The sequence below is a fragment of the Macaca nemestrina genome, chromosome 4, assembly GCF_043159975.1.
Source record: "Macaca nemestrina isolate mMacNem1 chromosome 4, mMacNem.hap1, whole genome shotgun sequence".
NCBI classification, from domain to species: domain Eukaryota; kingdom Metazoa; phylum Chordata; class Mammalia; order Primates; family Cercopithecidae; genus Macaca; species Macaca nemestrina.
In genome coordinates, this window is record NC_092128.1 from 71498721 (window position 1) to 71524410 (window position 25690).

At 39.4% G+C, this 25690-nt stretch overlaps 1 protein-coding gene across 16 annotated transcripts in view; it reads left to right on the top strand.

Moving 5' to 3' along the window:
• The first annotated feature begins 14523 nt into the window (after window positions 1–14523).
• The window catches only part of LOC105475486 (A-kinase anchoring protein 9), a 172792-nt gene continuing 161625 nt past the window's right edge, over window positions 14524–25690 (top strand). For 13 of the 16 annotated variants that reach the window (XM_071094804.1, XM_011730759.3, XM_071094809.1 and 10 more), the window contains exons 1-2: window positions 14524–14542; window positions 15085–15137. In XM_071094804.1, coding sequence (XP_070950905.1) covers window positions 15090–15137 — 48 coding nt within the window. In that variant the 5' untranslated portion in view covers window positions 14524–14542; window positions 15085–15089. Of the gene's footprint in view, window positions 14543–14859; window positions 15138–25690 lie in introns of those variants that run through there. The other 3 variants (XM_011730763.3, XM_011730764.3, XM_011730750.2) reach the window with 2 other exon arrangements.

Sequence of the window (25690 nt, forward strand, 5' to 3'; positions counted from 1 at the left end):
CCAAATTAAATTTAAAGGAGATTAATTGAACGATGAATGATCCACGAATCGGGCAGCCCCCAGAATCACAGCAGATTCACAGAGACTACAGCGCAGCCACATGGTGAAAGAAGATTTATAAACACAAAAAAGGGAAATAATGTACAGAAATCAGAAGTGAGGTACAGAATGACTGGATTCGTTACAAGTTGCCATTTGCCTTATTTGAACACAGTTTGAACACTTAGCAGTGTGTGAGTGGTTAAAGTACAGCTGCTGGGACTTGCCAAGACTCAGCTATTGTTACAGGCATATACTCCTAAATTAGGTTTTTAACCTTGTCTGCCTATTAAGCTAGGTTGCAGTTTGTCCACAAGGACTCAAATATAGAAGTATGGAGTCCTTCTCAGGCTATATTTAGTTAGCTTTAACAGATGTCAGGTAACTTTTTTGTGGCAAGTGCCACACACAAAAAATAATAATAATAGAGCTGGAGCTGGGTGCACTTGGAATCCCAGCTACTCTGAAAGTTCAGGAGGGAGGATCACTTGAGCTTGGGAGTTCAAGGCCAACCTGGGCAACATAGTGAGACTCCATCTCTAAATAAATAAATAAACAAATAACACTGGACAAGGAATGGGGGAGAACATGTTTATAGGGTGTGTAGGAAAGACGTCCTCTGATAAGATGATAATTACACAGAGGCCAGAAGGGGATAAGGAAATGAGCCATTTGGCTATATGGAGAAAGAACATTCCAGGCAGTAGGAATAGCCAAGTGCAAAGAACCTGAAGTAGATAATATGCTTGGCTTTTTGGAGAAAAATTAAGAAAGTCAGTGTGACTGGATCAGAGTAGGTCTAAAGGATACAGTAAGAGTAAAAATACAAAATATTAGCCAGGTGTGATGGCATGTGCCTGTAGTCTCAGCTACAGATGAGGTCAGACACCAAATCCAGAAGGCCTTATAAGGATTTTAGGGTTTACTCTGAATGATATGGAATGCCATTAAAAGATGTTTTGTTTTGTTTTGTTTTTGAGACAAAGTCTCACTCTGTCACCCAGGCTGAACTGCAGCAGCATGATCTCAGCTCTCTGCAACTTCTGCCTCCTGGGTTGAAGCGATTCTCCTGCCTCAACCTCCTGAGTAGCTGAGACTGCAGGTGCCCACCATCACACCTGGCTAATTTTTGTATTTTTAGTAGAGATGGGTTTTCACCATGTTGGCCAGGCTAATCTCGAACTCCTGACCTCAGATGCTCCGCCCACCTCAACCTCCTAAAGTGCTGGGATTACAGGTTCAAGCCACCGCACCTGGCCCATTAAAGGGTTTTGAGTGGAGGAATGACATGATGTGACTTAGATTTTACAAGGATTAGTCTGGTTACAGTATGAATAATATATTACAAGGAAGCAAGGGTAGAAACAAAGATATCAGTTAGGACCTTGGCAAAATTCAAGGTGAGAGATGATGGTGGCTTGGACCAGGGTAGCACTTGCAGAAGTGAGAACAAGTAACAGGGTTATGGATCTATTTGAACACAATTGGCTATTAGACTGACTATGGGTTATAGGAGAAATAGAAGAGACAAGGATGACTCCAAGAAACTCCTTGGTAGGATGACTCCTACCAAAGAAACTCCTAAAGTAGGACTACCATTTACTGTGATAAGAAGGACAACTGGAAGAGCAGGTTTTGGAGGGAAAACCAAAGGTTGGTTTTAAACATATGTAAATGTGTGTTACTTGTTCAAGTAGAGTTGATAAGTAAGTTGATAAATAATCAGATAAACAAATTTTGAGTTCAAGGGAAAGGTCCAAGCTAGAAATATAAGTAGACAGCCTATCAGTGGAATTTTAAGCAATGGCACTAGATGAGATCACTCACTATCAAAGTAGTGAAAATCTGAGGACTTATCTTGGTCACTGCAACATTTAGAGGTCAGGAAAATGAGAAATAGCCAACTGTGAGCACTGAATTTGACAACATGTCGGCCATAGGTTACTCTGACAACAGTAGTTTGGGTAGAGTGGTGAAGATGAAAGCTGGCTTCAAGTGGGTTCAAGAAACAATAAAGAAACTTGAGACAGTGAACCCAGACAACTCTTTTGGGGTGTTTTACTGCAAAAGGAATCACAGAAATGGTGTGGTGGCCAGACCGCCCTGCCACATGGGGTTGAGAGTTTTTGTTTCTTTTCAGATAGGAGGTTGTCATTTTTATATGCTGATGCAATGATTGATCTATTAAAGAGGAAACTGTAGGTGGAAGAGGGGACAATTACTGAAACAGTGCCCTAGAGCAAGAGGGAAAGGGAGGCAATGGAAGGGTTGGCTTTAAATAGGAGTGATAGAATCATTTATTGTTACAGGCAGGAAGGAACTTGCAGAGTAAGCAAAATGTGGGTACATGTGCAGATATGTCAACTGATATGGTGGTGAGAGAATGTGAACATTTTCTTTCCTAAGTAATTAAGAATCAAGCCGGGCTCGGTGGCTCACGCCTGTAATCCCAGCACTTTGGGAGGCTGAGCCGGGTGGATCACCTGAGGTCGGGAGTTTGAGACCAGCCTGACCAATATGGTGAAACCCTATCGCTACTAAGAATACAAAAATTAGCCCAGCTGTGGTGGCATGTGCCTATAATCCCAGCTACTTGGGAGGCTGAGGTGGGAGAATCGCTTGAACCCAAGAGACGGAGGTTGCAGTAAGCTGAGATAGTGCCACTGCACTCCAGCCTGGGAGACAGAGGGAGGCTCTCTCTCAAAAAAAAAAAAAAAAAAAAAAAAAAGAATCAAGATCATTACCCAAAAGCCAGAAACTGTGTAGAAGGTATTGAAAGTTTATGGAGGAAAAAGATATTAATTCAGTCAACAAGATAAATGAATAAAAGAATTGACTATGAAAATGTAGTAAATTTAAAGTAAGACTGGTTAACATAATTGAGTGCTATGTTTTTAGCCAAGTTCAGCAGCTGGAGTGAATTTTATTCAAGTTTAGGGAGGGAGAGAGTCAAAATCAAAAGAGATAGGGTATATGCAAGGAGTGAATGTAGTAACGGTCCATAAACCTAAGCTGTATAAGGCAAGAAGTAAGGATTTCAGTGGGTACAAGAAGATATTAAGGTCAACAGATTAAACATCATTACATAAAGAATTATTGGAAGTTAGGGTCCCCAAGGAAATCAGCTGAAAAATAAGAGGGGATATTTTAGAATGGGATATTTTAAATTGAAATTATTAAGGGGTACAGACATTAGTAATGACAAAGTCTACAATGTAACAGTAGGTAAGGATGGCTTAGGTAGGATGGAGGACAAAATCATCAGAAGATAGAAAGTCAAGTAACTGAAGCCAGGTATGGTGGCACATACCTGTAATCCCAGCACTTTGGGACGCAGAGGCAGGCAGATTACTTGAGGCCAGGAGTTCAAGACAAGTCTGGCCAACATGGAGAAACTCTGTCTGTAATAAAAATATAAAAAATTAGCTGGGCATGGTGGCATGTGCCTGTAATCCCATAGTCCCAGCTGCTCGGGAGGCTGAGGCATGAGCATTGCTTGAACACGGGAGGCAGAGGTTGCAGTGAGCCCAGAATGTACTGCTGCACTGGGTGACAGAGTGAGATTGTCTCAAAAAGAAGAAAGAAAAAAAAGGGGCAAGTAACTAAGGGATCAGGGTACTGGAAGGATCATCTACATGAATATTGAAATCACCAAGAATTATGACAGAAATTATAGTAAAAAGAGTCAATGAGGGCAGGTCTAAAATTCAAGGAATGAGGAGTTGAGATCTGCAACAGAACGGTTGATAGGTGGTACCATCTGATACCATGAACTTCAGAAGGGTTCACAGTCTGTTGACACAGTAAAGGGTAAGACTCTTACCCCACTTCTAAGCCCATTAACACTAGGGCTTTGGGAGAGAAACAGCTCCCACATGAGAAGACTGCAGGGAAAGCAGTATGCTAGGGGAGAGCTGAGTTTCAGATAAGAAGTGAAGGGAGAAAGATCAGAGAAAATGTTTTGAGATATCTGGGATTTTGCTAACTAAAATACACTTGTGAGTTCTAAAGGGCAGATTGGAAAGGTTTGATTTGGGAGATGAAAGAGATTGGGGAGGAAGCAAAAGACAGGGGTTGTATTACAGAATGTGTGAAAAGTTCTCTTGAACCTTTTGTTTTTTTAAAAAAAAGGACAGGAGAGGATTGAAGCCATTAGCTAGACGATTCAGTTGTTTGTTCTGCTCAAGTATTCTGATTATTATATTAATCTACTGTTTAGCTTGTCTTGTGCAGATATAACTTTCGTAAATTATCAAAGATGAAACAAAGGAGATTAAAAAGATCAAAACTGTACACAGGCTCTGTGAATTCATTGTTTCCACTACTTTCTCATCTCTAGTTCCTAGGGACTGCAGTGGTTGTTATAGCAATTTGGATGAAAATATATAGAACAGAAATTGTCATAAGACGTTTATTGAAAATCAATTTATGTTTTTCATTATCTGAACAGGTAATGGAAAAAAGAGTAATCATGAAAAGTACAGCAACACTGATACTAGAGTGAGGTATCTCTTTCTAATTTTATGTCTTTACACCTAAGCTGTTTTTTTTTTTTTTTTAATGAATCCATTGGTCAGTCTATGCAGAATTGAATTTCATTGATATACAAATCTATATTCCCTACTGTATAAGAATGTAAAAGTAATCAAATCATAAACAAGGGCAAATTTTGTGAAATCACTATTTATACCAATATAGTATAACACGTTAAAAATACATGTACACAAATAAGTTGTATATTTTATATTATAAGTTTTGGAGAGCTATTTGGTCATGAGTACATTTGCAAATAAAATGAAAATCAAATACTGGTTGGCAAAATGCTCAACCTAAGACTTTACAACCAATGAATATCATACTAAAAAATACAATATTTATATAGTATAAGGATTGGGAACTGGAAATGCTTGATGGTGACCTCTTGTAATGGTCAAAATGAATGACTTTTGAGTTATAAAATGTATTCTATGAACATCACCTTTATTAGTTTTTTGCTGATAAGGACACTTGCGTTTTACATATCCACCTCACCTTATATGACAAACGTAATTCCTTACATCATCTAATACCCAGTCCATTGCATTGTCTCAAAAATGTATTTTTTCAGTTGTTTGTTAGAAACAGAGTTCAGAAGATGCCTACAAACTTTATTTGATTATGCATCTATGTCTTGTTATTCTAGGACTGTCTGCTTTTCCCCCTCCATTAGAGAAAACAGTCATACAAGGTCTAGTCATGTAGAATGTCTCACATTCTAGATCTGGATAACTGTTTTCTCATGGTGTCCTTTAACTCATCCTTTCACCACTTGGATTCCATATGAACTGGTGTTTGGCTACAGAGGCTTAATTTGATTCTGGTTCTTTTTCAAGGCAAGAACATTACATAGGTGGTACTACTGCACTTCCTGTTGCATCACATTATGAGGCATGTAATGTCTGGTTGTTCCACTCTGAGTGATGGTGAGTCTGATCAGTAGGTTTAGATGGTATATCCTGATCCTTTCATTAGAAAATTTTTAATCGGTCTTACAACTAATGACTTTAACACCCATTGATAAATGTTGCCCAGATCCATTATTTCTTTGGGGTTTGCAAAATAGTTATTTTTGAATTCTATCATTTATTTTGCATTTTATCTTTCCTCAGTGTTTTTATGCTACTACATTGGTGTACAATAGTGTTAGTATTTTTTAAGGGATCCTTTTTTGTTTCCATTTTGATTTAATTTTGTTTTTTCATTATGTAAAACATTGCATTTATGTACATTCAGAGAAGTCTACCTTTACATCCTTTCTCATCTATCCTCTTCTCTCCCTCCCATTATAGATAACTGTTTTTTAAAGTGTTTGGTGGCAGGGTGCGGTAGCTCATACCTGTAAATCCCAGCACTTTGAGAGGCTGAGAAGGGCTGATTGCTTAAACCTAAGAGTTTGAGACCAGCCTAGGCAACATGGCAAAAACCCGTCTCTACAAAAAATTAAAAAATTAGCCGGGCATGGTGATGCATGCCTGTAGTCCCAGCTACATCGGAGGCTGAGGTGGGAGGAACATCTGAGGTCTGGAGGTCAAGACTGCAGTAAGCTGTGATTGCACCACTGCACTCCAGCCTGGGCAACAACTGTCTCATAAAAGAAAAAAAGTGTTTGGTTTAGGCTTCTGTTGTTTCAAATACATACGCACATGCATATAACCTCTTTTGTTTACATGAAACCGTCACATTATAAACACAGTTCTATACCTTGCTTATGTCATCTAATAATATTCTAGAGATTGTGTCATATCAGCATACAGAGATTGAGTCTATTTCACAGTTGTTAAGTACTCCATGTGTGGATCTACCAAACATTATTCAATCAGTTCGCTACTGAAAATTTGGTTTGTTTGCAGTCTTTTGTCGTTATACACAATGCTGCAATGAATAGACCTGTATATACATAATTGTACATTTTTGCCAGTAAATCTGTGGGTTGGATTTCTAGAAATGGGATTACAGGATTAAAGAGTGAATACATATAATCTTGCTAGTTTCTGTAAAATCCTCCTTGACAGGAATTATGTCATTTTGCATTCTTACCAACAATATGTAAGAATGGCTGTTTCCCCAAAACCATGCCAACATAGTATGTTTCAAACTTTTGGATTTTTGCCGACCTAATTAATGTATGTATAAAATGGTATCTTAGTTTGTGTTTGTCTCATTATTGGGCAAGGTCCAGCAATTTTTCATGTTAAAGTACTATTTACATTTCTTTTTCTGTGAATTGTTAATATATTTTGCCTACTTTTCAAACCTAGATTATTTAAAGATGTGCTTCCTCTATTAGGAATTATAACATTTATAATTCTCCCCAAATTTGAATTCTGTAACAAAGACTATAATTAATATCATAAAAAAGAAACAATAATTTCACATGTGTGTTGATACATATTTGGCAAATCATTACTTACAGAACAGAAGGCTTGCCTTCAGACCACCTGCATCACTGGCACTGTCACATAGGCTACTTACTAAACATGACCTAAGAAATTTATGTTTCTAATAAACACTCCATGTAATCCACAAGCACATTAAAGTTTAGGAACCACTGTAGTAGAAGATACAAAATCAATGAATCAACCCATGTAACTCATATGTTAACATAATGTCTAAGGTTTGTTTTTTTATTTTTTTTTTTGAGACAGAGTCTCACTCTGTCGCCCAGGCTGGAGTGCAGTATCGGGATCTCGGCTCACTGCAAGCTCCGCCTCCCGGGTTCACCCCATTCTCCTGCCTCAGCCTCCCGAGTAGCTGGGACTACAGGCGCCCGCCACCATGCCCAGCTAATTTTTTGTATTTTTAGTAGAGACAGGGTTTCACTCTGTTAGCCTGGATGGTCTGGATCTCCTGACCTAGTGATTTGCCCGCCTAGGCCTCCCAAAGTGCTGGGATTACAGGCGTGAGCCACCGCACCTGGCCATGTTTGAGTTTTTTTTTAACTTCTATAGAATGTATAAAGATTAAAGTTAAAATCTATCTCATAAAGGAAAATCAGCAAACTTAACAACTCTAAATAATAATTATACCTGTAGACTTAAAAATTTTGTATTTTAAATGATTAAAAAACAGTGCTATTTCAGAACCGGAAATACCATTTGACCCAGCAATCTCTTTACTGGGTATATACCCAAAGGATTATAAATAATTCTGCTATAAAGACACATGCACACGTATGTTTACTGCAGCTGCCCCGAATGAGGCAGCCATATTGCTTGGATTTTTCTGGAATTTTTGAAATACGAGATAAAGGACTAGTCTACCATGGTGGCAATGGAAAAGGAAAATTTGCAAAGGAGTCAGATACTGGGGGGGGGAAAAAAAAGCTCACAGGGCATAGTATCTAATATGATGGATGATGTAGAAAGGAATAAAATATATAACTTGGCTGGGGATGGTGGTTCACGCCTGTAATCCCAGCTCTTTGGGAGGCCAAGGCACATGGATCACTTGAGGGCAGAAGTTCAAGACCAGCCTGGTGAACATGATGAAAACCAATCTGTACCAAAAAATGCAAAAATTAGCCAGGCATGGTGGTGTGCACCTGTAGTCCTAGCTACTTGGGAGGCTGAGGTGGGAGAATTGCTTGAACCCAGGAGGAGTAGGTTGCAGTGAGCTGAGATGGCACCACTGCACTCCAGCCTGAGTGACAGAGTGAGACCCTGTCTCAAAATGAAAAAACAGAGATAACTCCAAGATATCAAGTTGAGGAGAGTGGAAGAAGGTCATTAACTGAAATACTTTGGAAGTGTTGCCACTGGAGGGAAAACCTTGTGCATAGTTTGGGGCGATTTGCATGGCAAGTGAAGGTTGGAAGTGTTTGGTGGAAATACTAACGGACAATGTCTTCTAAAAAGAAGTAAAGTCATGAAGATAGACATAATGATTAAACAACTGAGTAGGTCATTACCTAGTTTAGAAAAAAAAATCATAGATGCAAGTTTCCTCTGAATGATTTTGGTCCTGTTTATAATCAAATAATAGCTTTATTACCATAGGATAATTTATCTAGATCTTTGTTATATTAATCTAGACTTCAAAAATTGAAGGAAGTAATTAGTAAAATCCTAGGGGATGAAGACAGATTGATTAATGAGCACAAATAAACAGTTTGGAGAAATAAGACCATATTTTGACCATATCAAAATAGTGTTTGATATGTCAGTAGGGTGACTATCTATAGTTTACAATAATCTATTATATATTTCAAATAGCTGCAAGAGAATAATTCGAATGTTTCTAGCATAAAGAAAAGACAAATATTTATGGGGATGGATATATTTAAATATTTAAGGTGATGGATATCTCTGATTTGATTTTTACAAATTGTACGAATATTAAATTATCACATGTACCCTGAAAATATATACATCTATTAAATATTAATTTTTAAAATTTTAAAATAAATGCTTCTGAGGAATGAGAAAGATGAATATGTTTGTCAAGAGTCATTGATGAGATGTTTGAGGGAATCTGACTCAGTACAAGATAACATTTTTAAAAAGGTGTGTATAACAAGATATAGCATTCACTAGTAGGCGAAGAGCCTTCAAGAACTGGGTTAAATTTTAAAAGCCCATGTACATTTTAGAGATTCATGGACGATGATATGGTTGAATTACATATTGATAATTTACTCATGTGAAAACTCCAGAAGACCACATGCTAAAAAGAAGGCAAAACCAGCATTGTAAGGGAAAAATGTGATCTGCATTTAAATGAAAATGAAGTTAATAACTCAATCATGGTATATTGCTATTAAAATATGTGTGACACAAATGGGAATTAAGCATATAGGAAACACAAGATAAGTATGCTATGGAGAGACATATAATTCAAATATTTAATGACAATCATTTGGTTACTTAAATTAGTTATTTGAGAATTTGGCAAAGATTCAGAGAATGGCAACAAAAATGATCAAATATATTTTAAACAGACCTAATAAGAAATGGCTAAAGGAATATTATTTAATCCACAAGAAAATAGGCTAAAGACAAACTGTAATGTCCTGCCTCCTGATTTAGGAGGTAGGTTTTGTCCCCTTCAAAATAGGAGAGTTTATTATTATTATTATTAACATAATCTAAGGAATTGCTTTAACTGCTGCTGCAGCTTTTGTGAGGTCAAGGTTTAAGTGATATGTATTGGTGACTAAAATGAAATGACTGATAGGTTGTACCTGACTAATTTGTGAAAGATCAAATAACATGGAAGTGACAACATATCCTGGGAGTAGGGTAGCAGGGTGGTGGAAGAAAGCTCAAAATATTTAACTACAGTATTAGAACAATCTTGTTTGCTGATTCACATAGGTATTCTACATACACTAGTTTGCTATCTTACCAATGAAGAACTAGTACCATTCAAGTGGAAAATATAAAAAGTACCTTTAGAAATCTTGAATTTAGGCCTGGCATGGTGGCTCGTACCTGTAATCTCAGCACTTTGGGAGGCTGAGAAAGGTATATCGCTTGAGCTCAGGAGTTCAAGACCAGGCTGGGCAACATAGGGTGATCCCTTCTCTACACAAAAATTTTAAAAATTAGCCAGGTATGGTGGCATGCACCTGTAGTCCCAGCTACTCAGGAGCCTGAGGTGGGAGGATCAATTGAGCCTGGACGGTCAAAGCTGCAGTGAACTGTGATCGTGCTACTGCACTCCAGCCTGGGCGACAGAGTGAGAACCTGTCTCAAAAAAAAAAAAAAAAAAAAAAAAAAAAAAAAAAAAATCTTGTATTTAATCTCTCAGGGGAAATGAGTGTTGTGCAGTATTCTTACTATTGGAAGGCACATCAACACTAAAAGAAATGTAGCTTAATTAAATTATGAATTTTACAGATGTTATAAACAGAATCACTAGAATGTAACCCCAATAGAGGATACCAATTAGATTTTATTTCCCTTTTCAATTCTGGTCCATTGGACATGACTGCCAGAGGCTCTTTGTTGAGAAGGATACTGAGGCAGTGCTTGCACTCAGTTGGAAATAATTAATGATTGATTTACAGTGCCTTCTATGGAAGCCTCCAGAGACCTTCACCTGGCTATATCCAATGTTTATTTCTCAGTCCTCATTTTACGTGACCTATTTTTTTTTTTTTTTTTTTTTTTTTTTTGAGACGGAGTGTCGCTCTGCCGCCCAGGCTGGAGTGCAGTGGCTGGATCTCAGCTCATTGCAAGCTCCGCCTCCCGGGTTCACGCCATTCTCCTGCCTCAGCCTCCCGAGTAGCTGGGACTACAGGCGCCCGCCACCTCGCCCGGCTAGTTTTTTGTATTTTTTAGTAGAGACGGGGTTTCACCGTGTTAGCCAGGATGGTCTCGATCTCCTGACCTCGTGATCCGCCCGTCTCGGCCTCCCAAAGTGCTGGGATTACAGGCTTGAGCCACCGCGCCCGGCCACGTGACCTATTAACAGCAGTTGTCTTGGTTCATCACTCCTTCCTCCTTCACTTTCTTCGCTTGGCGACTGGTTCCTTTCACATAGCTAGCCACTGTTCTCAGTCTCATTTGCAGATTCTGCTCACCTTTCCTCCCTCTTAGAGTTGAAGTATTCCAAAACTCAGTCATTGTAACACCTTTCTATCTAAACTTGCTCCTTAGAGCAGCATGGTCCAATAGAAAAATAATGCGAGCCACAAATGCAAGCCACATATGTAATGTGAAACTTTGTAGTAACTTCGTTTAAAAAAAGAAACTGATAAAATTAATATATATCTTATTAAACCCAATATGTCCTAAATATAATCATTTTAATAATATAAAAATAGTGCAATATTTTAAGTTATTTTATTTTAATATTAAGTCTTCCCAATCCAAAGTGTTACACTTGCAGCACATCTCAATTCAGACTAGCTAATGTTGTATTGAATAGCATGACCCTAGATTATCTCATCCAATTCCTTAACTTAAAATACCATCTACATCCTGAATACTGACTACTGTCACATTTTTATTTCTAGCTTGGACCTGTCTCCTGAATTCCAGACTAACTGATATCTAAGGGTGACATCAGTTCTCGGATTCCGAATGTGTATGTCTAACTTACCATGTCCAAAACTGAACACTTGGTCCCCAGATTTGCTTTTCTCCATTGTAGTTACTGGCAACTTCATAACTTCAGTTGCTCAAGCCAAAAATGTTGGAATCAACCTTGACTTTTCTTTTTGTCTCAAACCTCATATCCAATTTACAACTCCTATGATACTATTGGTTCTATGTTCAAAAGATATCCAGAATCTAATTCCATATCATTTCCTCCACTACAGTACTATGGCCCAAATTCCCATTATCTAGGATTACTGAAATAACATCCAAACTGATCCCCCTTTCTCCTCATAGCAGCCAAATGTCTGTGAATAACATAAGCCAAATCATGTCATTCATCTGGTCAAAATTCTCCAATAGCTCCTAATCTTACCCAGAGTACAAGCTGAAGTCCTTACAATGACCTTTAGAACTCTACAGGATCTGAGGCCAAGCATGGTGGTTCACCTCTAACCCCAGCACTTTGGAAGGCTGAGGCGGGTGGATTGCTTGAGCTCGGGAGTTTCAGACCAGCCTGGGCAACATGGTAAAACCCTGTCTCTACAACAAATACAAAAATAAGCTGGTTGTGGCTGAGTGCACCTGTGGCCCCAGCTACTCAGGAGGCTGAGGTGGGAGGATTGCTTGAGCCCAGGAGGTTGCAGTGAGCCAAGATCAGGCCACTACACTCAACCTGGGTGACACAGTGAGGTTCCGTTTAAAAAAGAAAGAAAGAAAATAACTCTACAGGATCTGGCCCCCTGTTACTTTTCTGACTTCATCTCCCACTATTTCCCTTGCTTATTCCATTCTAGCCACCCCCTCTTCCTTGAGAAGGTCCATCATGGTCTTTCTTGAGGGCCTTTCTTTGGATTTGCTGTACCCTCAACTATCTCCATGGCTCTCTACCCCACCTACCACCCCCTTGTTTTTTTGAGACAGTGTCACCTGTTGTCTAGGCTAGAGTGCAGTGGTACAATCTGGGCTCACTGCTTTGGCCTCCTGGGCTCAAGTGATCCTCCCCCCTCAGACTCTGGAGTAGCTAGCTCCCGCCACCACACCCAGCTAATTGTTTTTGTTTGTTTGTTTGTTTGTTTTTGTAGAGACAAGGTTTCGTCATGTTGCCCAGGCTGGTTTCGAACTCCTGAGCTTAAGCGATCTGCCCCCCTCAGCCTCCCAAAGTGCTGGGATTACAGGTGTACACCACCCCACCCAGCCTTCTCATCTTTTTCAAGTCTTTGCTGAAATATCTTCTGAAAGAATCACTTGAATAAGTGAATGACATGACATGAATGAATGATTGGTATGACGAGATATGACAGAATAGGTGCCATAAGGAAGAGTCAGAGCACTAGTGCCCAATGCTTGCCCTTCTAATAGAAGTTAACACAAATCTAACTTTCAATATTGATTGAGCACCCATTATGTAAAATAGACATGTATATGATTGGCTGCTATCAGTGAAGGGAAACATTGAAATAATCTTGTTGCTTTGGAAGGTATTCTTGAACATTTTCAGCACATACAAATAGCTGACTTCCTTAGTCACTGAGAAGGCAGTATCCCTTAACAAACAGGAATAGCTTCAGATACCCCAGGGCTTCCCCCTCCTAGGCAATCAGCATCTACACACATAATCCCTCAATCCAGGCAGTATTTAAATCACTGCACAATTAGAACACTTACTTCTAGTCATTACTCTTAATTTGATGGGTAACTAAATCACTTACTGCCTCAATTCTTTTATCCCTATGATAAAATGTCTAATTTCACCTGGTTCCCAATTCAGGTTGAGATAACAGGACAACATGCACTTGGCTGTTAGAAGTTGGCAGAATGTATGCATTACAGAACTTAAGAAAAAATCTTTTTTAAAGCTAAGATTTCTAAACGAGGGCTATTTAAAACTCATCTTCAGTTTGTAGTAGACTTTAGGTCTTTAGTCTCTCCTTTTATATACATATTCTTTTAGAGATAATTGTCAGCAATCATGCTTGGACAAAAAATTGTATTACAGGTAACTGTTTTTCCTCTCTTCCTTTCTTTTCTCTTCTCCGCACATAAATATGAAACCTGAGTAATCAACCAGAGACATTGAAATGTGTAGTTCACTCCAGGAATGGATTTGAGCGTTGGAGGGTAGGGAGAAGAATACAAAGGATCGAGGGAGCACATGTAGGGGAAACAAGGAAAGATAGTAATGCTAAATTTATAAACACTGCTCAATTCAATCCAAAAAGCGTTTATTGAGTGCAGAGCTCTGTGCTGGTCATTTTAGTAAAACCAAGATGAGCAAGACTCATGATGATTCTCTGTCATCAAGGACCTGGGAGTATGAGCTGAACTAAGACGCACACAAATTATTAAAATATGGTGCAGGGTACCCTATTTTAATAGGGTACATAAAGGAAGTCCAAGGAGAAATAAAGCTGACATTAAGAACGTTTTAATATGCCAGGGCAGTTACATATATTAACAACCCTTCCAAAAATTCCAGGTAGGCTCAGGGAGGATAGGAAACTTGTCATTAAAGCTAGAAAGTTGGTGTAGTCTGGCATTGTCCCTAACCTAGGTTCTGAAGCTCAAGCTCCTTTCAGAACGCTACTGTTAAAGGGAAGCCCGAAGGAGTCGGGGGAGGGGAGTACGTTTTGACTGGATGTGTCTCGGTTGCCGTGGAGCGAACAGGAGGTCAGAAAAGCCATTTGGAGGCAGCGTGTGCGATAGGACTAGAAGGATGAACCGGAGATTGAGTGGGAACCAGTGGAGGGAAGAGGGAGGGACTTTTCAGGCTAAGGAAGTAACAAGAGCAATTAGCTCCTCTCATAATTCCTTGAGTCGAGGAGTTAACGTAGGTAGAAAAACTGGCGTCCGCCCCCCCACCACCCTCCACCCCTGGAACTTTTCCATTGGAGCTTTTAGGTGTTCGCCAATTTCACCATTAGGTGTGTTATTTTTGTAACTTGAAGGAAAAAACAAAAAACTCATGTTTTAATAGCACTGGATTCCTCGGACGGAGGGTGGGGGTCCGGCCAGGAGCCTCTGGCACATTCCGTCCCTTCTACCCCTCAGCTCGGCCGCCACCTGCGAGCCATTGATGTGCGGGAAGGGCGCTCCCTACGGCGGGATCCTCGCGGGTCGGAGGCCGGTCCCAGGCCTAGCGGGGGTTGACCCCGAAGGGCTGGGCCGGGGCGGGACCCCAGACGCACCTGCCCACGAGGCGGCTGCGCGGACAGACGTTCCAGCCCCTCCCGCCTCGCCGTGTGTTTACGTGGAGACGAAGATGGCGGCGGCGGCGGCGGTGACGGCGCTTCCCGTGCGGCTGAGGGCGATCCGCCAGTGAGCGCCGAGACTGTTTCCACTTCGGGCGGGGGAGCGCCGGCCTGGCTCGGCTCTCTGGGCAGCGGAGCTTGCTGTCCCACCTCCGTCGAAACCGACCTTTCCCCGACCACCCCTCAACCCCTGTTTTCCCCTGCCTTCCTTGCAGAGGCCATGGAGGACGAGGAGAGACAGAAGAAGCTGGAAGCCGGCAAAGCCAAGGTAGGAGAGCCCGAGGCAACTGGGCCTGCAGTGGGAGGCGATGGCTAGCAATGGGTGGGAGGGGGTCTGGGAAGCTGAGTTCGCTGCAGCCTCAGTGCACTGCCGGAGAGGGAGGTGCTGCAGGGTCTGCATCTCTCCTCGCCCTCCTCCTTTCCCCTTTTTCCAGTTGGGGGACAAAGCCTTGTGCTGCTAGCTAGCTGATAATACTTCCGTGAGGATTGAATGTTGTGCCTTCTTTCTCGTGAATGTCCAAATAAAACTCCCCTTTTACTGTATTGCTGTAAACTAGTGTTTAGTTGCTTCTAAACCTCCGACCTTTCATTTTTTAAGGAGTTTTCTGGGTGGTGCAGGCATTGTGTTTTCCAGGGTGGGGATTTAGGGCTTTTCTTTATTGGGTTGGGGATTTGTGCGCTGATCATCGGCTTGTCTTCCTTAGGTGGCACGCTGGCACTCTTGGGTGTGTGTGATTGGCCTGTGACAGCTGTCTCAGCAGTGGCTTGTGTGTGCCACAAGTGCCAGCTGTGAACTTGGCTTTAGGGGCGTTTTTAGAAGCGTGTCTTTGTATGTTTGTACTTGAAGGTCTTTGTCATGGCATGCGCTTTTGTGTCGTATGGAATGTTATTGCAGTCTGTGAATGGAACTTCTGGGGACCGAAAGGTTCCATATGCCTAGTAACACCTATAGAATTCCTGCTTTAAGTAATTTAGTTGTTATATATCTCTCTGGCGAATCCTGATTATGCGTGTGCGTGTGTGTGTATATGTGTGTGTACGTGTATGGAAAAGCCTGTAAAGCAAACAATACAATACACAATTATACAGAGGCATCGTTCATTGGGCTTCATGAGAAATTTAACATATACAAAATATAAGCTGCGTAGCATATTTCTTTTAAAAATTACATATTTGAGCGTATATTTTGTCTGGGCTCAAAAGCCCCCTTCCTCCCTTCAATGAAGTCTTCTTTTATAGATTATATTCTTTTTAGAGATAATTGTTAGCAGTCATACTTGGACAAAAAATTGTATTACAGGTAACTGTTTTTCCTATCTTCCTTTCTTTTCTCTTCTCCGCACATAAACAAAGGAACCCAGGTTGGTGATTTATTAGCAATGAAGGGCCATACCGCAGAGATGCAGTGATAGAAGCTCAACACAAGTTTGTTAAATGAATATAAATGTAAAAACTAGCTTCATATTTCTAAAATATAGTTGACTTTCCTATAGGATCCCTCTATTTAAGGTCAAGATTTAAATGCTTGTATATAGCCAGGTAAATTTTTACTTTCGAATCTATAAATGGTGGGAAAGGGTAATCAGGGTACCTTTAGAAGCCCAAACGCTTACACTTGTGCAGTCTGAGGGGCTGAGCAAGCTCTGTGCATCTAAGGAAGTAGTGGAGATGAAGTGTGTGCCCCCTCCAAAAGCACTGAAGATCTAATTAGATATCTTATTTGTCTGTTACCTCAGAATTTTTATTGCCTGCCCCCAGAAATATCTTTCCTAAATATATGTGAAGCAGTCCTACAAAACATGGTTTACTTTGGACATACACATTTCATAATAGAGGATTTATTTAAATTGCTTGCAGTTGTAGTTGATTTGGCAAAATACAATTCTAGTTTCTTTGTGTGTTTCTTTGTCTTTCAAAATTCTGCGTATGGGGTAAAAACCAACATGTTTAAGATGAATTTTTGTTGTAAAAGATTACCTTCTTTTAGAATTTAGTCCTTTTTCCAGTAAGATAGAAATCTATGAGACTTGTAAGGCACGGTATGTTTGCTGCAACATTAACTATACAATGTAAAAATGCTGACATTGGGAGCCTGGGGCGAGAGGATCGCTTGACCCCAGGAGTTCAAGACCAACCTGGGCAACATAGACTCCACAAAAAATTTAAAAAAAAAAATAGCTGGGCATGGTGGTGTGCGCCTGTATGTATTCCCAGCTACTCGGGAGTCTAAGGTGGGAGGATCACTTGAGCCCAGGAGTTCGAGGCTGCAGGGAGCCATCATCATGCCGCTGCACTTCAGCCTGGGCAACAGAATGAGATCCTGTTTCAAAAAACAAACAAACAAACAAACAAAAAAACCCTGGAAATAACTTTTAAAGACAACATGAAGAGAATCATTTTCTAAGTTATATAAACATGATGGAATATTTTAAAGCCATTAAGATTATGAAGATTGCTAGGAATATGAAAAATAGTGTGGAAAGGGCGTTATCAAAAATAACGTATACATTATTTCATTTGTATAAACGTGTGCTTTCAGATTAGAACTGAAAAACTCTGGATTATAATGTCATTCAGCAAACCTATATTGAACCCCCATTTTATACCTAGAGGTGGTGACAGTGTCTGCTCTCAAGTTGCTCACTGTTTAGTGGGAGAGACAGACTCTGGGTGATAAGTACAAAGAGGGATGAGCTGCAGTGGGATTTGGGGGATATTTTTCCAGATTTTGTTAAAGTGTTTTAAATGCTACGATCTCATTTTATAGAATTACTAATAAGGCTCTTACTATTGATATTAATGCACCATAATATAATGCCTTTCAAATAGTAGTTATATGTATTTGCTTAATGAATGAGCAGAATGATTACTGAGTCATTAATAAGTGTTACTTTACTAGCATGGTTGTAATTTAATAACAGTAATCTAGAATTCTCTTAATGTGAATTCCATATTCCTGGTATCAGAAACAACTTTAAATGATCATTTTCCAAAGTTTATCTGAGACTTCATTCTCCAAATGTCTCATTTGTTCACTGGACTTAAGTATTGTATTCGATAATCTAGTTTCACAAACCACAACTTATAAGTCTTTTGGGGGGTAATTTATTGGTAAACGGTTCCACTGAAAAATTCCCTTTCTGTGTCTAAACCTTATAAATGATGACTTCTTAAATAGCTTGTCATGTATGTGGTATAATATATAGTATACTTTATAAAATATTTTATACTACCCCAAATCTGTAATAATGGGTTAATAAATTGTGGTATTTAAAATAATTCTACAAAGACTTTTTGAGTTCAGAAAATGCCCACAAATAATGCCAGGTTAAAAAGAAAAAAGTTACCAGAAAAAGGTATATGTACATGTTTAAATATCAAGACACCTGAAGCACCAAGATATAAATTGTGGTTATCTCTGGGTTGTGGGTTATAGGCAATTTTAATTTTCTTTACACTTTTAGTAATTTCCAAATTATTGATACAATATATCTCTTTTATGCCCGGAAAAGAAGGATCAAGTGCCCTTTTTTTTTTTTTTTTTTTTTTTGAGACAGGCTGTCTCCCAGGCTAGAGTGCAGTGGCACGATCTTAGCTCACTGCAGCCTCCACCTCCTAGGTTCAAGTGATTCTCCTGCCACAGCCTCCCGAGTAGCTGGGATTACAGGCATGTACCACCACGCCTGGCTAATTTTTGTATTTTTAGTAGAGATTGGGTTTCACCATGTTGGACAGGCTGGTCTCAAACTCCTGCCCTCAAGTGATCTGCCTGCCTCGATGTCCCAAAGTGCTGGGATTACAGGCATGAGCCACTGCACTCAGCCTCAAATGCCATTTTTAAAAAACCATGAAGGCTTATTAAATATATTATATTAAACACATGTTTTAGTGTATGACCATTATCCAGAACAGGAAAATGAGGCATAGAATAACTTATGTTTCCTATTTTAGTGTAGGCCTGGAATTGTAATTGTTATTTCAGTGCAGTGTATTATATAGTTGGGATTATACTGTTAGACATTTTATAGAACTCCTGTTTTTGTTGTTCTTCTTTCCTTGCTGTTAGTTCTTATTGCTATGGGAATGCTCTTACTCTTCAGCTGCCTCTTTTCCTAATTTGCTGTTTTAGGTTTGCTACAAGTAAACCCAGAACTGAGCTTGATAGAATACTATGTAAAAAGAAAACAACAACAAAAAAACAAAGACCTTAGGCGGGGTGTGATGGCTTACACCTGTAATCCCAACACTTTGGGAGGCTGAGGTGGGAGGATCGCTTGAGCCCAGAGGTTCTAGACCAGCCTGGACTATGAGACCCCATCTCTAAAAAGAAAAAAGTAAAAAAACAAAACAGGCAGGGTGCAGTGGCTCACGCCTGTAATCCAAGCACTTTAGGAGGCCGAGGTGGGTGGATCACCTGAGGTCAGGAGTTCGAGACCAGCCTGGCCAACATGGCAAAACGTCGTCTCTACTAAAAAATATAAAAAATTAGTCGGGCGTGGTGGCGGGCACTAATCCCAGCTACTGAGGAGGTGGAGGCAGGAGAATCACTTGAACCCAGGAGGTGGAATTTGCAGTGAACTGAGGTTGTGCCACTGCACTCCAGCCTGGATGACAGAGCAAGACTCTATCTCAAAAAAAACAAACCAAAACAAAAACGGAGACCAGTGGAGCTTGCCCAATGGGCTTTAGGGCAATTTAGTTTTTCTGCTGCTTGTTGGTTATTTTGGTTTACTATTGGGTCTCAGCTATTTCCTCAGTATTGATGTTGCAAGAAGCATGACCCTGGGAGATGTAAGACTTTACTGCATTATGTATTAAGTAAATATTTTCAGAGCTAGGCTAACTCCCTCTACAGTGTTTTGACAGGGATGGCACTACATAGGTTGTCCTTGTGTTGAACCAAACTATTTTAACTCTGCTTTAAATGACTTCATTTTTTCCCAAGTATAATTATTCATGTCCCGTAAAGAAAGTATTGTAATTTAAGTGAACAGAATTAGAGGACAGTTGTATATTTAATATAAAATTATTACTCTTGTAAATTTGCATTAGGTATACTTTTTTTAAGTTATTCAGTATTTTATATAATGTGCATTATTTGCTGAAGAATAAAAAATTATTGCCTATTATATTCAGTAATTTGTAATTACATGACTTTTGTTTAACAAGCATTTTCAGTGTGAAGAGTAGTTCCAATTGTGTACCAAAAAAAGGATGGTGCTTCATGCAAGCTGTGTATGGATTATTGATAGCAGGACTTTTCAATTACTGTTTCCACTGTGATAGACAAAGCTGGTTATGGTGTAAAACTGTTCTTTGCATGTTTCAGATAATGTGTTCCACAGCTAAGAAAGTGTTTTCCCTTCCTGTTTTAAGCATTCTAGTTTTTTATACTTACATGTGACAGAGCTTACTTAGCATTCGGAGTAGATGCAGCAGTTTGATAACCTTCATCAACATTTATTGTGGCAATGGTACATTGCCTATGACTTAAAACTAATTCATGACCTTCAGGCTTTTTTTTTTGTTTTTTTGTTTGAGACAAGGTCTCGCTCTGTTGTCCAGGATGGAGTGGCAGCCTGCCTCGACCTCCTGAGCTCAAGTGATCCTTCTGCCTCAACCTCCTGAGCACCTGGGACTACAGCTGTGCACCACCACACCTGGCTAATTTTTTAAAATTTTTCGTAGAGATTGGATTTCACCATGTTGCCCAGGCTGGTGTTGAACTCCTGGGCTCAAGCGATCCTCCTGCCTTAGCCTCCCAAAGTGCCAGGATTATAGGTGTGACGCACTGCACCCAGCTCAGGCTTTGTCAGAATGAAGCAAAACATGGTGTTTAGAGAGAGAATGTGGAGGAAGGAATGTGATGCCCTGTCAGTGAAACTGAAAGTTGAATGATAGCTTATGGAAAGAGGAAGTGAAAAAGATAGGATACATCCAAGTGATTGAAATATGACAAGAACAGAACAAAAATTTTTTTCAAACAAAAACATCTCTCATTTTATAAATAAAAAGATTCATAGTAAAAACTATGACTACAAAATGTCTATTATAGGCTACTGAATATTGAAATGTAAGTGAATTTCTTCTAATATAGCTAGAAAAGGTTATGGTAAATTGTTAAAACAATAAGGGACATTGTTTATATTTATTTCTTAGTAAGGTTCCACTAAAATTAAGATTAGTCACTTTATATAATTGGTTAACATTCATTTAAAAACTTTAATTTGAAAAAGCTGCGGAATTTTTCAAAACTTATTTATAAAAGCGGTTTGGCATCTGGGGTGTGTGTGTGTGTGTGTGTGTGTGTGTGCTGGAGAGAGGGAGAAAGAGAATTTATAATATTGCTCTCTGGCCTGGTAGAAATGGCACTAGGACTTTGGAGACATTTGTTTGCTCGTTTGTTCAACCAACGTTTTTGAACGCCTACGACTGCAGCTATGAACTTTTACTTAGCAAGCTTTTTTTCCCGCCCCTTCCACCCCCACCCTTGCCCCCCGCCAAGATGGAGTCTCGCTTTGTCGCCCAGGCTGGAGTGCAGTGGCACGATCTTGGCTCACTGCAATCTCTGCTTCCCAGGTTCCAGCTATTCTCCTGCCTCAGCCTCCCGAGTAGCTGGCACTATGGCGCCTGCCACCACACCTGGCTAGTTTTTGTATTTTTAGTAGAGACAGGGTTTCACCATATTGGCTAGGCTGGTCTCGAACTCCTGACCTTGTGATCCGTCCGCCTTGGCCTCCCAAAGTGCTGGGATTACAGGCGTGAGCAACCACGCCTGGCCGCAAGCATTTATTTAAATGATCACAAATTCTGTGCCTTATTTTCTATTGGAATAATCTTATGATGTGTATCTCAACAGGTGTTTTGAAGGATAAATGAAATAATGGGAGCTTTTTGAGTTCTCTAGGTGCTAGATATAAAGAACCTATAATTATTTTTTTAATTGAGGTGAAACGCGTAAGAAAAATTAACCATCTTAAAGTGAACAGTTCAGTGGCTTAACACAATGTTATGCAACTACCACTTCTATCTACTTCCCAAACATTTTTTCATCTCTATAACCCTGTGCCCATCAAGCAGATATTCTTCATTGCTTCTTCCCTCTAGCCACTAACAATCACCAACACACTCTCTGAATTTACCAGTTCTAGATATTTCATATAAATGGAATCATGTAATATGTAACCCTTTGTGTCTGACTTCTTTCACTTAGTATGTTTTCAAGGTTCATCCATTTTGTTGCATATATCAGTACTTCTTTCCTTTTTATGGCTGAATAATATTCCATTGTATGTATATACCATAATTTGTTTATCCATTTCTAGACATTTGGGTTGTTTCTACCTTTTGGCTATTGTGAATAGTGCTGTTATGAACATTTGTATGGATGTATTTGAGTACCTGTTTTCATTTCTCTTGGGATATACTTAGTAGTAGAACTGAGCAAGGTAATATGGTAGTTATATTTCAACTTTTTGAGGAACTGTCAGACTGTTTCCATAGTGACCGTACCATTTTACATTCCCATCAGCAATGTGTGAGACATTCCAGTTTTCCCATAGCCTCACTAACACTTGTGTTTTCTGGTTTTTGTTTGTTTGTTTGTTTTTAATACTCATCCTTGTGGGTATTAAGTGGTTTCTAATTGTGGCTTTGGTTTGTATTTTCCTAGTAAATAATGATGTTAAGTATCATCTTTTAATGTGCTTTTTGGCCATTTGTAGGTGTTTTGTTTTGTTTTTTGTTTTTTTTTTTGAGATGGAGTTTTGCTGTTGTCACCCAGGCTGGAGTGCAATGGTGCAACCTCAGCTCACTGCAGCCTCTGCCTCCTGGGTTCAAGCAATTCTCCTGCTTCAGCCTCCTGAGTAGCTGGGATTACAGCCACCCACCACCACGCCCGGCTAATTTTTTTGTGTTTTTAGCAGAGATGGGGTTTCACCATGTTGGCCAGGCTGGTCTTGAACTCCTGACCTCAGGTGATCTGCCCACCTTGGCCTCCCAAAGTGCTGGGATTACAGGCCTGAGCCACTGTGCCCAGCCCATTTGTAGATCTTCTTTAGAGAAATGTCTGTTAATATCCCTTGCCCATTTTTTAATTGGGTTGTTACCAACTTCTTTTATCTAATATTAATTATATCTATATCTATATCTATATCTATCTATATATATATATCCTTTCTATATTTGTGGAGAGAGAGAGAGCGTGTGCACTCAAGTGCCAGAGAGGAATGGGTAGAAATACATATCCCCAGTGGGATTATCTTCCTTTTTTTTTTTTTAGGCTTTTTGGGCTTTGCCAAAATTTAAATTGTTGCTTCCTTTGAATAATAGATTCTTGGTGAGTTGATAAGAGCATGATGCTGAAGTTTGATTTCTTTGTTGGCCAGTGAGTCATTCCATTCCATGACCAGCTGTTTTACAAGTGCATGCAGTTGGTCAAAGGGGCACCTGTTGGATTTTTGGCTTGATCATTGCCAATCCATTTACACTGTGAGAAAAAAGTAACTTAGTGTTCAAAAATAAAAAGACCTGTCATTTTAGTATGTGAACATGGCGGATCTATAGCTACTTCACCAGTATGAGATGTCTTTGTTATCATATTGATACCCCTTTTACTTTTTATCTTAGTCATCACCAAAATGTAACTTACAACACTTAGTGCCCTTCTAGGTGCACTGCATAAAGCTTTGGTTGATTTGTGCATGGGTTTAACAGTATTCAAAAGTGTTCAATATTTAGAGTATTCAAAAATTTAATATTATTTCAGGAGTAGTTTTGCTTAGGTTCTTGTTTAAATTTATAGAGTCTTTTGTACTATGTAAAATTCCTTTTTCCTCCTTGTTCATGAACAATGTAGTGTTTGTTTTCAGTTACCATCAGAGTAATGATTCTTATTGTGGTTTACTGTTCTCTGAGATTTTTGTGTGGTCTGAAAGTTTCTCTGTAAGTCGAAGGGTTTTTCCCCCTTTTAAGAAATCATTTCTTAAAGCCCCCAAGATTATTGTTTTGATGATTCAGAACTATACTCAACTTTACCATAGAAAGTTCTAATCCATAAAGATTGTTTTCATAGGTTCACTGATTTACAGATCTCTGAAAAACTAATAGGATATAAAATCTAGGCTCCCCTATTAGTACTGAACACACTACATAATTTGTTGTTTAATAGGATTGCTCATTGTGGGCTCTGTGATTAGGCTGTATTTATTCCTCCAGGATCCCACTTTTTTTTTTTTTTTTTTTGAGACGGAGTCTTGCTCTGTCACCCAGGCTGAAGTGCAGTGGCGTGATCTCAGCTCACTGCAAGCTCTGCCTGCCGGGTTCACACCATTCTCCTGCCTCAGCCTCCCCAGCAGCTGGGACTACAGGTGCACGTCACCACACCTGGCTAATTTTTTTGTATTTTTAGTAGAGACGGGATTTTACCATGTTGGCCAGGCTGGTCTTGACCGCCTGACCTCGTGATCCACCCACCTTGGCCTCCCAAAGTGCTGGGATTACAGGCGTGAGCCACCGCGCCCGGCCCAGGGTCTCACTTTTATTCAAGTTAGTATTGCCTTATTAGTTGTTTCCCCAGAGAAGATAGTGACAGGGATCAATTATAACTAGAATAGTAGTTCTCTGTATGTATCATGAATCAAATTTTGTGTGTGAAGGAGACCTTGTGGGGATTGCAGTGGGCATGAGGCAGAGATCTCAGTTAATTCTTATGCCATTTATATTCTCTTGACTATATATATATTGGTTTCTTGAGAGCCAAGTAAATTAGTAGATCTTCTTCTAAATGGCAAGTTATTAGAAAAGAAACTATGTTAAAACTGCATTAGCAAATATCTACTGGGAGTTTATGTATGAAGTAATGAGTTTTGGCTGAAAGTTACAGAAACTCTCTTATCTATTCATATACAACTTAAAAATATTGGAAATACTTTTGGTGTGAATTTTTTTATACTTGCCAAAATAATATTTAATTTTAATTTGTATAAATTCCTTTCACAATGAAAATTCATATCTGAGCATTTCTAATGCCTCGTATAACAAGAGAACTCTCACTTTTCCACTTTAAACAACCATTCATAATTTTTATAATAAAGTTTGAGAAAAAGAAAATTAGAGTTCTTTTTTAGTTGAAAAGAATATGTAGTTTTTTAATAAATTCAAAGGGTGAGATAAGGTAGGTAATTTTAATAGGCCTCAGGATTTTAATTGTATGGCAGGAAAGTCTGTCTACTTTTTCTCTAGGATTTGTACTTAAATTTTTTTATTGTTCTTTGCTTTCTCTTCTTTCTTTCTCTATCTCACTCTCTTTCTCTCTATTTTCTTTTTCGCCCTTTTTTTTCTTTTCTTTCATTTTTGAGACAGGATCTCAATCTGTTGCCCCGGCTAGAGAGTAGTGGCATGATCATGGCTCTTTGCAGCCTCGACCTCCTGAACTCAGTTGATCCTCTCACTTCAGGCTCCTGAGTAGCTGGGGCTACAGGGGCTCACCACAATGCCTGGCTAATTTTTAAAATTTTTGTAGAGACAGGGTTTTGCCATGTTGCCCAGGCTGGTCTTGAGCTCCTGGGCTCAAGCGGTTCTCCCACCTTGGCCGGCCAGTATGCTGGGATTATAGGTGTGAGTCACCACTCCCAGCCAATGTTCTCTTTTCTGTCTCATGCACCATGATATTTTCTAGGCTCAGTAGTTTAGTTTATACTTACTAATATATTCAGAAAGCATCTTGGTTAAAAAATCCTTTGAATTATTCTGTGATTATGTCCCTTTATTCTATACACTCATAACCAAATCCTACTTTTTAAATTAAAAATTTGTTTCACA